General features: G+C 44.8%; 1 protein-coding gene across 1 annotated transcript; it reads left to right on the top strand.

Moving 5' to 3' along the window:
- The first annotated feature begins 1,114 nt into the window (after positions 1-1,114).
- Positions 1,115-3,769, top strand: LOC116146158 (IAA-amino acid hydrolase ILR1-like 1). The gene is made up of 5 exons (XM_031431561.1): positions 1,115-1,605; positions 2,481-2,606; positions 2,719-3,033; positions 3,125-3,253; positions 3,370-3,769. The coding sequence occupies exons 1-5, from the start codon at positions 1,225-1,227 to the stop codon at positions 3,751-3,753; spliced, it is 1,335 nt and encodes a 444-aa protein (XP_031287421.1). The 5' UTR covers positions 1,115-1,224; the 3' UTR covers positions 3,754-3,769.
- The last annotated feature ends 14,299 nt before the right edge of the window (positions 3,770-18,068 follow it).

The raw sequence follows: 18,068 nt of genomic DNA, 5'->3' as shown, positions 1-18,068 counted from the left end.
CTTGTTCATATAAAACATGTGATGCAATAGACTAGTAATCTGTCAAATCGCATTTTCAAAATTAGAATAACAAAAAACTGCCTTTCACATTAGACGTACTGCTTTTTAATTTGGACTATCAAATCACTTAATAGCGATTATTACAAGTAATTTGTAAGCTGAATAATTATTTCAGACATACGGTGTAAATGATGATGTCACGGCGTCCATTATTCTATAGTCAAACAGAATAGCTGAGCTGGCCTTTCCCAATCCAAATCCAAATCCAAGTTGCCAATTGACGCATCACCTGTGGTGGGTCCTCTTTAGTCCGAAAAAATTTAATTTATCACGTGCAATTGACCGTGTCCTAACGTCTACCACCCAATCTCTTGTAAAAATAAACTCTTATAATCAAATGGAAGATAGTATAGTATACGTGGGTGGCTTTTTTAAAGTTCAAAAATTGCACGGTCATTAATGACATCAAATAACATGAAAAATCTTGTGATGATTTCCATCACATATATAATATCATACATCAAATCCCACGGTTTATGATGGACAGATCAGAGGTCCCACTCACATGCATGTCTCCACCCAATAACCATATCCATTGCCCCAGCCATACCTAATTTTTGATCTTGTGATCAAACTTCCATTTGGAGCCTCATGGGCCCTACTTCAAAAAACCTCATTGCTTACCAGGTTCATTGAATAGGTTACCCAATGTATGTGATGTAATTACCAACTGTTATGAATTTGCTGATGAAAGCCTCAGTAGTGATGCATATGTCATTGTCGTTTTATAAGTAAACATTGTGAGTTTTATGAAGAATGATAAAAATAACTTTATAATGTTAATGGAACCCAAGATACACACACAGTATAATAAAACAACGTGCTTCATAATTAATACATGTTTCAAGGTTTTTCCCAGAGAAAATATAGGAGAAGTGGGCAGCCATTAGAGACGGTCAAAAATTCTGCAGTCAATTTTAACTATTTTCATTTGCAGCCACAAGAAATGGTCAAATTCCTAATCCTCATTTGCACTCAAACGTCCTCCAAAATAATGTCTTTTAGCTTTATTATCATATGCTTATGATGTTATTACCAATCATAAAAAGAAAAAAGTAAATAATATATGGAGGGAATTAAATCCTATTAAGCATATTTGTTCTCAAGTACAATAATTTTAAATAGCGGCTACCAACAACAACTATTCAATTCCATTACTTGGCCATGGCGCTTTCTCTTCTCCAATACATTCTCTTAATCTTCATTTCCATTACTACTATTTGCTCTTCTTTCAATTTCCAACTTTCTTCTCTTGAAAAACTTTCGACGCCACCGCAGAATACTTCAATCAAAGATCGGATTCTTGGGCTGGCTAATGATGAAAATACAGTTAACTGGATGAAGAAGATAAGGAGAGAAATCCATGAGTACCCGGAACTTGCTTATGAAGAATTTGAAACTAGTAAACTCATCAGGCGTGAACTTGACCGACTTGGTGTTGCTTATAGATGGCCTGTGGCGAAGACCGGCGTTGTTGCCACAATTGGTTCTGGTTCTCCTCCTTTTGTTGCTTTGAGAGCGGATATGGATGCTTTGCCTATTCAGGTCTGTTTCATTTCTCTTATTTTTATCTTCTTCTTCTTCTTCTTCTTATTATTATTTTTAAACATATTTATATCTATGGGTTGTTTTTCTGTACACATATTTACTGTAAATCTTCGATTTAAAACTTTGTTCTCTGTTTCTGCGGCATGTTGTACAGAATGGCTAAAACAGGGGCTCTGCTCAGTTATCCTTATTTAAACTCGTGTTTATTTACTAATTGTCATGGACCCACACGGATTGATTCTTGAACTGTTGCTACCGTACGTACTCATTACACTTTAATTAATTTGAAGAAGGATAAGAGACAAATAATTGTCTTATCAGGAACGGAGTAGCAGTCCTGAAACTTACTGCAATAACATTTCTATTAAGAAAATATGCCTTTTCAGTAAACACCAATTAAATACTAATGTAAGAGTATGAACTCATGATAATTTTCAGTGATGTTTACTTTATAAGAGATTCGTAATCATGTTTCTTGTAAGGTTGAAAGGAAAAATATATTGTATTTGGAACATGAATTGAGTATTAGAAAGATAGATGTTTTGCAAAGCATTTCTACTTTCGATTGTTTTGTGCAAGCAGCACGAAAGTTTCTGGCTTCTAAAGATTGATACGGATCTGATGGCTTTGTGTGCTTTGGAAAAAAAATGAAGGAGAAGTTTTTTAAGTTTGCAACTTCATAATGTCATATTTTCTCCTTCTAAGGACTCAATTGGAGCCTAAAACAATAAGACTTTGAAGTATATATATATATATATATATATATATATCACTCTGCTGAGAAGATTATGGCCAGTGTTCGTTTATACTCTCGGGTTTAATTTAAGAGTTTATTGGGCACCGGATTTCTAACATACTGAAAATCACTGCAGGAACTGGCGGAATGGGAACACAAGAGTAAAGTAAATGGCAAAATGCATGCATGTGCTCATGATGCGCACGTTACCATGCTCCTCGGTGCTGCAAAGATACTGCAAGAACTGCGACACACATTAAAGGTTTAATTGGAAATCTTCAAAAAAAAATTGCTGTTCCCAACCGTATATAGTATTCTTCTCCTTTATTAAATTTTGTATTTAATTTTATCCTATTCTTTTTGTTTCTATGTAGGGTACTGTTGTTCTTATATTTCAACCGGCTGAGGAACGGGGTACAGGTGCAAAAGATATGATCCAAGAAGGTGCGCTTGAAAACGTTGAGGCCATTTTTGGTGTACACTTGGTGCATAAGTATCCCACCGGTGTTGTTTCATCACGGCCCGGAGAATTTCTAGCTGGATGTGGGAGCTTTAAGGCGAAAATTAGTGGGAAAGGAGGACATGCTGCAATTCCACAACACTCTATTGATCCAATTTTGGCAGTTTCGTCATCTGTAATTAGCTTGCAAAATATTGTTGCAAGGGAAATTGACCCTTTAGATTCTCAGGTTTTTACCATCCTAATTTATCATGTACTTCTCAACCCTATGTATAATTTTGAGCTTTTCCGCCTTACATAAGTATTGTAAAATAATGCAGGTGGTTTCTGTAAGCATAATTGATGGAGGTACAGAGTATAATACTATCCCGGACTCGGCTACAATAGCCGGAACTTTTAGAGCTTTCAGCAAAAAGAGCTTCTCATTGCTTCGGGAAAGGATAGAAGAGGTAACTAAAACTTAAGTAACTTAATTGCATGGTAAATCTCTAAATTATACATATCATCAAGACAGAATGTTCTGCATATAGAAGTACAAATTTTAAGTTCATTTTCTTTCCGGCAGGTTATCAAGGGGCAGGCGGCTGTGCATCGGTGCTCTGCCGAGGTTGATTTCGAGGGAAGAGAACATCCCACACTTCCTCCAACGGTGAATGATGAAAGAATATATGAACATGTAAAGTGGGTCTCAGTTGACTTATTGGGAGAAGAAAAAGTAGAAGTGGCTCCTTGCTTCACAGGGAGTGAAGATTTTGCTTTCTTCTTGGATGAAGTTCCAGGATCCTTCCTGTTTTTAGGCATGTGGAATGAGAAGGCGGGAGCCACATATCCTCCACATAGCCCTTACTTTTTTATTGATGAGGATGTGTTTCCCATTGGAGCAGCCATACATGCAGCATTTGCACATTCCTATCTTTTAAATTCAACTAATTATAAGAATTCTTACTGATTATTTGGAGCATATATATTCTCTCTACCAATCTCCCCTCCTTGACGTCTCTAAGTAGTCTGTAACAATTACTCTCTCTCGTGAGCCAAATGTTATAATGAAATGCGAAGCTTCAAAAAAGAAAAAAAGGGTTTGCATATATATATATATATATATATATATATATATATCCGACGGTCAAAATGATGTTCGGGGCATGACAAAACTAACCACAAACTACCACCAGTTTGCTTGATAAATTGCATTTATACTGTAATACTGAAATGCAGCCCCTTGTCTCATTATTAGTATTTTGTCTACCTCAAATAAGGGAAGAAGAAGAAGTGGATTTGGTTCAAGTTTCATCAAGTGAGCATGATCAGCATGAAAGAATCTGTGAGTGATAATTTGTTTGCAGTTCTCCATGTTGCTTCTTTAGCTAGCTGGGTTGTAAGTTTAAAATTTATAAAGCCCTCTGGTTATGCAATTAGATTATACACGAGTTTCATATATAAAATTAGAATCATCATTGATAATTCATTGTTTGTATTTAGATTATAGAGGCCTATTTCTGTTTTTGCTGTCATGGTAGCATGCATCTACATGATTCCAAGCCGCAACATCTGAAACATTTCACTCATTAACTGTAAACAACCAAATAAATAGACAGCAGTACATAGAGACAGTGATTTATTACATATACCAGAAACATGATATCTGATCAGGCAATCAAGAAAATAAAACAGATACCAGGAACTAAAAATTATTAACAACGAGACCAATAAGAACACAAACCGATTAAACGAGGACAAAGTTCAACAACAAAACAGCTCCCTAGAAACCAAGAAATGCGACAAGGATAGCCAGGAAACCAATCATCATTGATGGTGAAGCGAGGTTGCCTAGAGATTGCTTCGGCGGCTCGGGAGTTGGGGCCCCGATCGGGGGCATATCCATGCCTGGCATCTTAGCGTCCATGGCCAATCCATCTTGTGCAAAAACCACCAAAATCCATACAAAGAAACAGGCAGCAGAAGTGGTTGCTTTGGTCCAAGAAGCCATTTTTGTAATAATTTTTTCCTGCTTCAAATTTGATGATAGATATGAATGAAGAAAACCTGAAGAGCATTGCTTGGTGGATGCATGTATATATAGCGGCGGTGGGATGCCTTCGTTAAGAGCAAGAAAATGCTGGAGTCGTCGTTGATATCTAGTGTTGAAAATTTGTCTGTAATTTCGAAAAAAAGAAGGTGCCAGGAAAGAACTAACTAAATTTATTACAACACGTACTGCTGGACATAGACAACGAGAAAGGAATAAGAATAATATATTCAAGGAATCAATCAGGATTTCACATTTAAATTAATTCGGACATTACACTGTTTTGACAAGATCAAGAAAAAATTCAAGAGACTTTGTTATGCGGGAAAATCTAAGGATTTTGATTTACTCGTTTGTCAGGATTGTTACACGCACATAAAAATTATGAGTGGTTATTTGATAGCGATGAGATAATTACATCAGTTGTATGACTTGTATCATAAGGCAAATTATGTATGTCATATTAGTGTAGACGTAAAAATCTACCTGTACGGAAGGAGAGACTGATCCCGTGAGGTTGAGGTCACTTGCGATCTGCTATACCTGCACACGTAAAAAAACACACGTGAAGCGACAGAAAACACCGGAGTGGTGTTTGCCGAAGGCACTCCGACGCTTAAGTCAGTAAGGCTGAAAGGTTGATTTAGTGAGGGCTAAGGAGTAGAGAGGTTACTAGAAGTCTAGTCGGGGACTGTGACTACGATTGTGATGTGAAGTTCTCAAGCTAGAACTCCGGGGTCTGTAGGTGTAGTGTAATCTGCCTTGTGAGAGGGCTGACCTTTGTTTAAATAGTGACTGTCTGGTCTCCCAATCCCACTGGGATTGAGAGTTCTCGTAGTAATCCGTTCCCTCTTGGGATATATCCTTTGGTCCCATTATCCCGGCGTGAAAAGGAGTTTAGGTATGACTCTGACACGGACCTTGGAGGAGTTGGGGTTGTTGTGGGCTACTTTTACCTGTGTTCGAATAGGAATGTGATCTGCAGGTGACCATGGGCTCTGAATTCGTTCATAGATCCAGGAAGTGGACTGGAACTAGGAGGCTTGTGTCCGGACGGTTAGGGTCGACTGTACCTCATATAAAACGGGCCTAATCCGGTGAGTTTTAGATTGGGCCGCATCGGGATTGGGCCTGAAATTTTCCTCATTGTCAGTCTCGTTTCCATATTTGGGCCAAGGACGATTTTTGGCCCTAACAGCTTGCCCCCCACTTTCTGAGTTAAGGAGTGCTTAACTTAGAGAGTAGGCGTCGCTTGAGGGGCATTAGGTCGGCCTTCGTGGTCGACCGATTAACCGCGTGGGTGAGGCTGCAGTTGGGTCGGTTCTTCGGTATGATTGTTCGATCGGACGGGGGCAACTCGTGGTTGTGCTCAGTGCCCTTATCTGAGTCGGGGGGATTGATCAGTCTAGTGGAATTCAGTCGATCGGTGTTCGGGGCCGAATGGGCGAGCAGTCCAGCGCACACGCAATGGCTCAGGGTGTCTGACCAGATACAGAAGTGGAGATTGATCTGCTAATGGTCCGTTCACTCGGTTCGGTCCAATGGGTGATTGAATGAGTCATGAAGGTGCGTTCAGCCGGTGCCGCCAGCCGAGTGGGTTACATTAGTCCATAATTGGTTATGGCGCTTTGGGGACTGGTCGAGTCTGAGTGAACCGTTCGGCGTAGTCGCTCATCTAGTAGGGGTGATCGAGTGGCGAGGCTTATGCCTAGCCTGCGTTTGGTGTGATCCTAGGTAACCGAAGCTAGGTGGTTAGGTACGGTGATGTCAATCCCAGTCGATCGGGCTACCCGAATGAATGGTTGTGCCTCGGGGATTAAGTATAGCTGGCATGAACTTGACACGTATACAGCTGGGATGCCCTCTGAACTTGGGCGGGAAAAATTAAGACACTCGTGACTTTCGATGCCCAATCGTGTGGTGACACGTGTCACCTGATAGCTTTTGCTGATAAAAGTTTGGCTTGCGATTGTTCGTTTCATCTGGCCGTTTTCCTTCCCTTCGCGTTTTTCCTTTTCTTAGAAACTTGGGTTTTCGTCACTACTTCGAAGGAGATTTCAAGATTGGGCCATTTGCACAGTAAATTTTTTTTTTCTTTTTTGCTTCTTCTGTTTCCTTTGTGTTTGTGCGTTGTTTTCTGGAGAGGTTGAGTTGCGTTTTTTGGAAGATTTGGTTTGTTTTGCTTTTCCTGTTTCGTTTGCGTTGAGTTTATAGGAGATTTGGTTTGATTTTGTGAAGTTTGAGGGATTTCATGTATCGGAGTTTCGATTTTTTGGAAAAGGTGTGGATTCTGGGATTTCTGGTGGATTTTCAACGAGTTGCCTCTTTTTTGGTGTTTTTCGGGTTTTTTGGACGGGACAGAGAAGACATCAGATTAGGCAGCATATTGGTTCAGTCGGTCTGCCTGATCGAATCGAATGGTAGGCTGGAACAGGGTTTTAAGGTAGTTTAAGTGGCTTAGGTTGGTCGTCCGGTCCGTACGATCGAGTAGCGAGGGGTCGTCCTATGTGAAGGGGTCGATCGATGCTTCAAGGCGAGTGGGCTCATCAGAAGGGGGTGTAAGGCTCATTCATAGGTCGGTCACTTGGGGTGAATGGGTTCAGTCTACTGGGTCTGGGGCTTGGTTGGTCGGTTGGGAGGATCGACCGGAGTTCAAGCTTGGGTGGAAAAGGTTGACCGAGTTGTCAATGAGGGTAGGTCGCCTGGCGTTAGGGGGCATGCAATAGTTTGAAGGTGTTCTTGTATCATCGTTCAGTCGGTAGTGCAGGGCGAGTGGTGTCTCGACACTTAAGTTTTTGGAGTCTTATTGTAGGATCAAATCGGTCGGTTTGGCTGGGTGAGTAGGTTCACATGTCAAACTCAGAGTCAGGTGGTACGAGCAAGGCTGGGGCGAACGTTGGGAACGAGTATGAACGTGCTCCTACCATAATGATGATGCCCGAGGGGGGCGTTTCGATGGGTGTACCGACTGGTGTTAGTGTAGCTGCCCTCGGGACGAGTGCTGCTGGTCCGAGTAGATCGGGCAATCATGGGGGAAGTGGGGAAGACTCCGAAGGTGCTGGTAGTTCACCATTGTCCAGTAGTAGCTCTGAAGAGGAGCCAAGCCAAGAGGGTAGTGGGATCTTGGCCAAGGATTATCCGCCCGTGCTCAAGGATAGCGACGTGTGGCGAATCCAGACTATGTATCACATTCCGGGTTTGGTTGAGATCCAGACACCATGGTTGTACGAGCGGGTTGATTGGGAGGCGAAAGGTTGGGTGAGTGTATATGAGAAGTGGTTTCATGACTGGCTGAGGTTGCCTATTCCTTGCCTCGTATGGGAGGTGCTAAACCACTTCATGGTTGCCCTGTCATAGATCATGCCGAACGGTTGGAGGTTGCTTATGGTGTTAGAGGACATCTGTGTGCGGAACCAGGTGATGTTTGGGCTGCACGAGCTGTTGTACTCGTATTTTTTGAAGGAAAACGACAAAGAGAAGGGTCGGTATTTGATCAACCTCAGGCATGATCGGTCTTATCAGGTGACCGACCTCCAGTCCAGTGATAAGAATTGGAAAGATCGGTACTTCTTTGTGCGGGGTCAGGCTGTCTTTAGGGAGAGAGGCCAAGGCGATATTCCGAGCAGTTGGCGAGCCACTGGTGAGAACCTTTGTCTTTTTTTTTTGAATTTTGATTACTAAATCTTATTGTGTTTTTTGCTTTCAGAGCTTGAGTACAATCGGGCCGGGCAGAACGGAGACAGTTTGGATGTGCAGACCTAGAAGGTGCTACCCATTTTGAAGGCGCAAAGGGATTGACGAGTAGTATTGGCGGAGGCCAACCTTAAGACCAGCCATCTCTGGGTCGGAGTAGAGGCAATTCAGCAAGGTATTCCTTCCCTTTTGTTGAAGCAGACTTAGGATGTGCTTTTGACTCGGTATCGCAATCATACCATTTATGGTGAGTCCAAGCTTAACCCGCTAACCGTTGAAGAGTTTGCGCTTGTAGAGAAACTGATGAAGAAGCTGACCGTCCCAGTGCGAGTGAGTCCATCGCTCGACGTCGGGAGAAGAGGAAGAGGGAATCCTCGGCCAGAGAGGATAGGAGAGTGGAGGATGTAGTGGTGACACCGCCAAGTAGTCAACCCGCCGTCGGAGCCGGGTCATCCCAAACAGCGATCTTGGATGAAGAGACTAAGACGATTACCTTCCGTATTCCGGCTTCTATGTCAACCTACTCTGACACGGCTTCTATGAGTAAATTGGCTGACTCCTTCATTTTCCCGACGGACGAGACCCGTTTGAACCAGATGGGGGCGGTCGCGGCTGCTGACTAGGGGGTGTCCCTCGCTTTTTAGGTAGGGCAGTAGTTTTATTTTATCTTGTTCATCACGGTTTGTACTGATGACAATGTTTTGTTGTGCAAGCATTCATAAGCAGTCTGTTTCTGAGGAAGTCCATAGTGGCACAGAAGAAGAGGATACATGATGTGTCCAAGGCGAATTCAGTTTGTGCCAAAGGGAGGCGGTAACCCAGAAGGCCGAGTAGGAGAGCCAACAGCGTCTAAAGGCAGCCGAGGGTGAGTTGGAGAGGCTGAAGAGAGAGTTAGTTGAGAAGACTACAGAGATTGAGTCATTCAAGGAGCAGTGCCTCACCATTGCTGATGATGCCATCATTAGGGCCCGGGGGGAGCTCATGCTTGAGTATGAAGCTGGGAACACTTCCTACTGGAATCTGGATGAGGACATCCAGCTCATGCAAGAGATGTTGAAGGAGGGGGTTGAGCATACGGAGGAGCATATTGATGAGCAGATGCTCAACTTTGCTAGTTAGCCAAGACCATTGATTACTGGGATGTGAGCGACCAGGCTGCAGGGACGGGTACTGGTGCTGGCGATGGGGTGACTGAGTCGGAGATGGGAAAGACGACTCGCATCAATGATACTTAGTTTTATTTCTACTTTGCTCATGTATTTTGGGGCCTGCGATGCCCTTTCATGGCGTGTATGCCTTTATTGTATTCCTGAACTAAGCCGCTTGAGCCTGTTTATATGTTAAGACTTGCTGTTTTGTTTTTGATGTTTTCCTGATGGGTGAATTGAGTTGTTGATTGCTTCTTTGTTCGTAGATGCACTAGGGGTTGAACTCTTATGCTCCTGTTGTGATTTTCATGCGGCCCAGTGGCTGAGTCATGTGGACTCTCTGCTAGGCTGGATCGATCACTTATAGATTTTGAGGTGTAAGAACCTTTCACTCGGTCTGGCTGTCTGGATGGGTAGCTTTATGAACCAGGCAGGGCCGGTCGAAGGTGTAAATCCGTGGATCGGGCTGATCCGAAGGTGTGACTCCGTGGATCGAGCAGGGTTGATCTGAAGATGTAATTCTGTGGATTGAGCAGGGTCAATCCAAAGGTGTTATTCCGTGGATCGAGCAGGATCGATCCAAAGGTGTAATTCTGTGAATTAAGTAGGGTCAATCCGAAGGTGTTATTCCATGGATCGAGTAGGGTTGATCCGAAGGTGTAATTCTATGGATTGAGTAGGGTCGATCTGAAGGTATAAATCTGTGGATCGAGCAAGGTCGATCCGAAGGTGTAAATCGATGGATCGAGCAGGATCGATCCGAAGGTGTAAATCCGTGGATCGGGCAGGCCGATCTGAAGGTGTAAATCCGTGGATCGGGCAGGCCAATCCGAAGGTGTAATTCTGTGGATTGAGTAGGGTCAATCCGAAGGTGTAATTCCGTAGATTGAGCAGTGTAAATTTGAAGGTGTAAATCTGTGAATCGAGCAGAGTTGATCCGAAGGTGTAAAAATAATTTGATCGAGCAAAGTCGATCTGACGATGTGAAATTCTGAATAATACTTCATTAAATTCAGGCCATAAGACCGACTATCTATGAGGAGGTAGATAGTCCCAGTCATCCCTTTAAAAATAAAAATAAAAAGAAACAAACACTTAAACTAATGAGTTCACCTAGAAGTAGTAGCGCTTGAGATGGACTGCATTCCAACGGTTGCTGATGTCTTTGCCTTCTAGAGTCTGGAGTTAGTAGGCGCCTTTCCCCGCTTCTTCGATTATCTTGTAGGGACCTTCCCAAGTAGGCCCGAGTTTGCCAGAATTGATCTCTCTAGTATTTTGAAAGACCTTGCGGAGGACCCAGTCGCCTATTTTGAAAGTTCTGATCCTGACGCTGCGGTTGTAGTGTCGGGCGGCTTGCTGTTGGTAGATAGCGTTACGGATGCTCGCCTGCTCGCAGAGCTCATCGACGATGTTCAAGTTCTGGCAAAGGTTCTGGCTGTTGATTTCCTCGTCCGCCCATTGGAGCCTAGTAGACGAAACTGATACTTCGGTCGGGATGACCGCTTCAGAGCCGTATGTGAGGGAGAAAGGGGTTTCGCTTGTTGACAAGCGAGCTGTAGTTCGGTAGGACCAAAGGACTCCGGGTAGCTCATTTGCCCATGCACCCTTCGCTTTTTGTAGTCGCTTTTTCAAGGTCTGTATGATGGTTTTGTTTGATGACTCGGCCTGGCCGTTGGACTGGGGTTGCAGGGGTGGAGAAGCTAAGCTTGATCCCCTACATGTCGCAGAAATCCCTTAAGCTTGAACTGATAAACTAGGATCCATTGTCGATGACGATTTCTTTCAGTATCCCGAACGTGCAGATGACGTGTTTCCAGATAAAAGCTTTTACCTCTCTGTCCCTAACTTGTGCGAAAGCTTCGGCTTCGATCCACTTAGTGAAGTAATCTGTCACAGCCAACATGAAGACTCGTTGCCCGGGTGCGGTTGGTAGCTTCCCTACTATATCCATTCCCCACTTCATGAAGGGCCAAGGTGTGAGGATGGAGTGGAGTCGCTCGGGTGGGAGGTGTGAGACATGAGCGAATCTTTGACAACTATCACACTTTTTAACATAAGCAGCCGAATTAGTGCATATGGTCGGCCAGTAGTACCTAGCGGTGATCACCTGGTGTGCAAGGTTGCTTCCCCTAGCGTGGTTTCCACATTCGCCTTCATGGAGTTCGGCGAGAACACGTTCGGCCTCCTCTGGGATTGTGCACTTGAGGTAGGGACCGAAGAATGATTTCCGGAGGAGTTGGACCTCATAGATGGTGAATCTGGCAGCTCTTGCTCTCAGTCGGCGTGCTTCGTTCTTGTCAGTCGGGAGTTCGTTGTGCTCTAAGTACTTCACTATTGGGGTCATCCAGCAGTCGGCTAACTCAATATCCATTGCTTCATCGGGCGACTTGTTTGGTGGTTGCTCCTTCTAGTTGGCTGCCATTGCAGGAATAACAGAGGGATGGATGACTGGGAAGAACATTGGAGTGTTGAGCCGAGGTTGGCAAAGGCGTCAGCGTGAGAGTTCTCCACTCTTGGGACCTGGGCGATGGAGAACTCTTCGAATTGGGCCTGCAGTTCTTTGACTAGGTTCAAGTATGCTGTCATCTTCGAGTCGCGTGCCTGGTAAGTACCTTGCAGTTGGTTGACTGCGAGCTAGGAGTTGGACTTCACATCCAGTCTCCTCGCTCCGATTTCTTTGGCTAGGGAGAGTCCAGCGATGAGAGCCTCATATTCAGCTTCGTTGCTTGTGCACTTGAACCCGCACCGTATTGCCCGTTGGATGACGTCTCCCTCTGGTGTAGTCAGTACTAGCTCGAGTCCGCTTCCATTCACGTTACTTGTCCATCCACTGAAAGAGTCCACTTGGAGGGTGACCCACTGTCCATGCATAATATTTCTTCCTCTGCTCACATGATGGTGCTCGGGGTGAAATCAGCAATGAAGTTTGCCAATGCTTGGGACTTGACGGTAGTGTGAGACTGGTATGATATGTCGAACTCACTAAGCTCCATTGTCCATTGTGTGAGTTAGCCTGATAGCTCTGGTTTGTGCAGTATCTTCTTGAGTGGGAAGGAGGTGAGTATGACTATGGAGTGGCACTGAAAGTACGGCCTGAGCTTTCTGGATTCATGGATGAGCGCGAGGGCCAGTTTCTCTAGCTGCCTGTACCATGTTTCTGCGTCGAGAAGTGACTTGCTGACATAGTAGACCGGTAGCTACTTCTCATCCTCTTCCCGAACTAAAACTGTTGAGATTGCTGTCTCTAAGACCGCCAGATAGGTGTAAAGCTTCTCTCTGTCCATAGGCTTGGAAAGGAGCGGAGGGGAGGTCAGGTACCTTTTCAGCTGTTGCAAGGCTTCCTCGCAGGAGGGGGTCCACTCGAACTTGTTGGACTTCTTGAGTGCATGGAAAAAAAGGTGCCACTTGTCGACAGATCTGGAGATGAATCGGCTTAAGGCGGCTACTCGTCCTGCAAGGCGCTGGACGTCTTTTATGCAAGCTGGGGATGGTATACTGAGGATCGCTCTAATCTGGTCGGGATTGGCTTCTATCCCTCGCTGAGTTACTGTGTAGCCCAAGAATTTACCCGATGAGACGACAAATGAGCATTTGGCCGAATTCAACTTCATGTTATACTTCCTTAGGAAAGCGATGTTCGGCTATTAGGGACTTGACGAGCATGTTGTCGATGTAAACCTCCATCGTGTCCCCGAGGTGTTTGGCAAACGTCTTGTTGACTAGCCGCTGATAGGTAGCCCCGATGTTCTTCAAACTGAATGGCATTACCTTGTAGCAGTAGGTTCCCCTCTTTGTGATGAAGGTTGTCTTCTCTTGGTCGTCCGGGTGCATCAAGATTTGGTTGTAACCTGAGAAAGTATCCATGAAACTAAGGAGCTCGTGGCCTGCGGTCGCATCAACCATCATGTCGATATGCGGGAGCAAGAAGGAATCCTTACGGCATGCTTTGTTTAAGTTCGTGAAGTCGATGTAGACTCTCCACTTTCTATTCTTTTTCTTTACAACCACGACGTTTGCTAGCCATTTGGGGTAGTGGACCTCTCTGATCATACCGTTACTCAATAGCTTTTCAACCTCTTCATTGACGATCCGGTTACGCTCTGGTGCGAATTTCCTTCTCCTCTGCTTCACTGGTTGGTGATCCGGATCTACTTTGAGGTGGTGGACCATTGCCTCTGGACTGATTCCTGTCATGTCGGCGTGAGACCAGGCGAAATAGTCTTGATTCCGTCTGAGGAATTCTATCAGCTTCTCTCTTGTTTTGGGCCCTAGGCGGGAACCTATCTGTGTCTTTCTCTCGGGGTCGTCTGGGTGTATCTGCACTTCATCCAACTCTTCCATAGATGGTTGATCTGGCTCAGTCGGAGGGGTTGGATGGAACTGTAATTGCTACGAAGTGTTACCCTTGCCTTTGAAGGCGTTCTTGTAACAATCTTTGGAAGCTTTCGGATCGCCCTTGATTTCTCGTACTCCCCATTTGGTAGGAAACCTCATTGTTTGGTGGAAAGTGGATGAGACCGCTCGTATGTCATGGATCCAGGGTTGGCCCAAGATAACATTGTAAGGTGAAAGATAGTCTACTACCAGAAAGACGGTCTGTTTGTTTACTTTGCTGGCGTACATAGGAAGGACGATCTCTCCGATGGTGTACTTCTGCTCAGAACTAAAACCAACCAGTAGGGTCGGCCTTTTGTTGATGTTTTCTTTTTCTAGACCCATAGCCTTCACTGTTGCAAGGAACAGAATGTTCGCTGATGGCCCCCCGTCTATGAATACCCTCTTGACTAGGATGTTGGCAATCTGGAGAGAGACGACCAGAGCATCGTGATGAGGAGCGGCCAGGGTGACCGGCTCATCATCTTCAAATTGAATTACCTGATGGGAATGTGACCGAGAAGCCGGATGGATGGACTGGATCTCATGGTAATTGCTGGCTCTAGCGTAGCGTTTGGCTGAGGAGTAGCTGACCTCGCTAATTTTTGACCCTTCGGAGATGAGTGAGCAGAATCCTTTCGGTGTGGGCTCTCGCAGGGGTGGAGGTGTTCCTTTAGTGCTTTTCTGGCTAATGGTGTGTTTCCCTTCATCCGTCAACAGATCTCGGAGGTGTCCTCTTTTCAATAATGCGACGACCTCTAAACGCAGGGTAATACAGTCCGGGGTGTCATGTCCATGGTCGACGTGGAACTCGCACCACTTGGTCGTGTCTCTCCTTGCTTCGCCATTGAGCTTGCTTGGCCACTTAACACTAGATCCCATTCCTTTCATGATCGCCACCACTTGGGCTGGTTCGACGTTGAGATTTTATTCTGGTATTTTGTATCTGCTCGGTCCGACCTATCTGTTGTTGGCTCTAGGTGGCTGGCGGTCATATTATGGCTAGCAGTCATATGGTTTTCTTACTCTGTTTTGGTTACGAGGAGGGGGCTGGTGACAGGGTTCAATTGACTTAAATTCTGGCCATCTATCATTCCCCCTTGGGTCATACCTGACGTGTACTACCCGATTCATCTCATCTTCTTCCCACTTTATTTGAATCACTGCTCTGGCCAAGGCGTCCTCCATCGTGGAGTAGCCAAGCTTTGTCAGCTCTTTGTACAATTCTCCATCAGGGAGGAGACCCTTCCTGAAGGCATCTACAGCTGTCTTGGGGTTACAAGAAGGGATGGAAATTTTCTCTTTGTTGAATCTGTTGACATACAATCTCAGTGGCTCCCCCCTTCGCTGGTATACTCTGTATAGGTCGGCCGATAGTTTCTCGAGTTTTTTGTTACTGATGAACTGCTCCACGAAGGTGTCGGTGAGCTATGCGAATGAGTCGATGGAATCGTTCGGGAGATTGGTGTACCACTGCAGTCTTGGACCAGATAAGTTTGAACCAAAACTTTTACACATACAGGCTTCCCTTAGCACTTGGGGTATCGAAACAGTGAACATTCGCTATTTGTACGAGGCTATGTGATCATCTAGGTTGGTTGTGCCATCGTAGGGCTTCATGCCAAGGATGGTAAATTTGTGGGGCATGTCAACTAGGGCGATCGCATCCATAAAAGGCGAATCAACGTAGCAGTGGGACCTGCTCTTTTTGGTGGGGATCGACATTCCTGGTATGCGCCTCATCACTGCCTCTACATCGGCCAGCCTCTTGGCCAGAATCTGTTCCATGGGAGAAGGTGGTACCACTAGGGCATCTTGTTTGACTCGGTCAACCATTGCATTCGAAAAATTTTGTTGGGTCATTCCATGTGGTGTTGCCTAGTGGATCATTCCTTCGTGTATCACCTGGTAGCTTGGATCACCATTCACTCCCTCCGGTTGGATGACTCCCATTGTAACTGATTGAGTGTTTCGCCCTACATGGATAGTCAGGGGGGTTGTTTGGTACTCGCTTTGTCCGTTGGGATGGATAGACTCGAGCGGGATCGTTTGATGTGGGTTACCGTTCGACCCGCGAGGGTGAGCCGAGCTGAATGGGTTTTGTGTAGGGATGGTTGACTGGAGGTGAGGTAGGATGGCTAGGATGGGTGGTTCTTGTTGGAGGGGGCTTTCTGTCACTTGAACACCTTGATCTTGTGATGGTTCGGCCGAGTGAGGTTCCGCTGGCAAATCTTTTTCTCCATGGGTTAGGACCGAATCGTCGACTGCCTACGAACATAGTTGACACGACCTTTTATCTGAGGCTACGGATCTGGGCTCTGGGGTTTGGAGAGGTTGCATAGGTGGAACTAAGGCACGAAATCGATTGGGTGTTACCTGAGAAGGCAGAAGCTCAAGGTCATAAAACTGACTTACCTTCTCTTTTAGAGACTGGTTTTCAGCCTTGATGGAGGCGTTTTTGGTCCAGATGGCAGTGTTCTCAACTTCCAATGCAGCCACTTTATTTGAGTTCTACTGCATGAAGGCAGTCAGAGCTTCCAGTTTGGCCTCGAGGTCAGGGTTGGCGTTGTCAGAATTGTCAGCCATGGAAAGTTCCTTTACGTAGCAGGGTTTGTTGAATCGGATGATTGCTAGAGGCCCTACGGTGGGCACCAAACTATAGATGTAAAAATCTACCTGTACGGAAGGAGGGACTGATCCCGTGAGGTTGAGGCCACTAGCGATCTACTATACTTGCACACGTAAAGAAACACACGTGAAGCGACGAAAAACAACAGGGTGATGTTTGCCGTAGGCACTTCGACGCTCAAGTCAGGAAGGTTGAAAGGTTGATTTAGTGAGGGCTAGGGAGTAGAAAGGTTACCAGAAGTCTAGTCGGGGACTGACTACAGCTGTGATGTGAAGTTCTCAAGCTAGAACTCCGGGGTCTGTAGGTGTAGTGTAATCTACCATGTGAGAGGGCTGACCTCTGTTTAAATAGTGATTGTCTGGTCTCCCAATCCCACTGGGATTTGGAGTTCTCGTAGTAATCCGTTCCCTCTTGGGATATATCCTCTGGTCCCATTATCCTAGCTTGAAAAAGAGTCTAGGTATGACTTTGACACGGACCTTGGAGGAGTTGGGGTTGTTGTGGGCTACTTTTACCTGTGTTCGAATAGGAATGTGATTTGTAGGTGACCATGGGCTCTGAATTCGTTCATAGATCCAGGAAGTGGACTGGAACTAGGAGGCTTGTGTCCGGACGGTTTGGGCCGACTGTACCTTGTATCAAATGGGCCTAATCCGGTGAGTTTTAGATTGGGCCGCATCGGGATTGGGCCTGGAATTTTCCTCATTGTCAGTCCCATTTCCATATTTGGGCCAAGGACGATTTTTGGCCCTAACAATTAGTAATAGAGTTTAAAAACATTAATAATGTTAATTAGCCCATAATTTGGCAATCCTCGTATGTTTTATGAAACAACAAGAAACAACAAAAAACACTCATTAGAATGCAAAATTGGAGCCTAACCCTCGTTCTTAGATTTTGCCATTGAAATTAATGGAGGACCGGTTTATTTAGATGTTTCAATCTTTTTAGAAGGGTATTATTGACTATTAATTTTCATTGAAAACCCAAGTACATTTTTGAGAAATTATATTAAACAGCACAATTTGCACCCGTGTGTTGTGTGTGATTTTTCCATTAAGCTCGGATATGTCAAAAGCCCGTGAGAACATAGTTCAACCCAGAATTAGTTCGACTCCGCATTTGTCCGACCTAGCATGAGCTCGTCGAAATACAGCTCGACCCAACATAAGCTAGTCGCGACCAACCCTGACAATTGTTCAAACAGATCACAGATAAGCTCGAATCCCGGATATTTCGAAAGAGATCAGATCAACAGGAATAATAGCGCGATCTTAGCGCTCAATTGAGAGAATTTCGGATTTGCACTTTTATCTTGATTGTAATTCCTTTAATTTATCTCTTTCCTTTGTAAATGATAATATTATAATATTTCTTGTAAGCTCTTTAAG

The sequence above is a fragment of the Pistacia vera genome, unplaced genomic scaffold (assembly GCF_008641045.1).
Source record: "Pistacia vera cultivar Batoury unplaced genomic scaffold, PisVer_v2 Contig473, whole genome shotgun sequence".
Taxonomy (NCBI): domain Eukaryota; kingdom Viridiplantae; phylum Streptophyta; class Magnoliopsida; order Sapindales; family Anacardiaceae; genus Pistacia; species Pistacia vera.
Note: the sequence above shows the minus strand (reverse complement) of the source record. Positions and strands in the feature narration are given on the sequence as shown.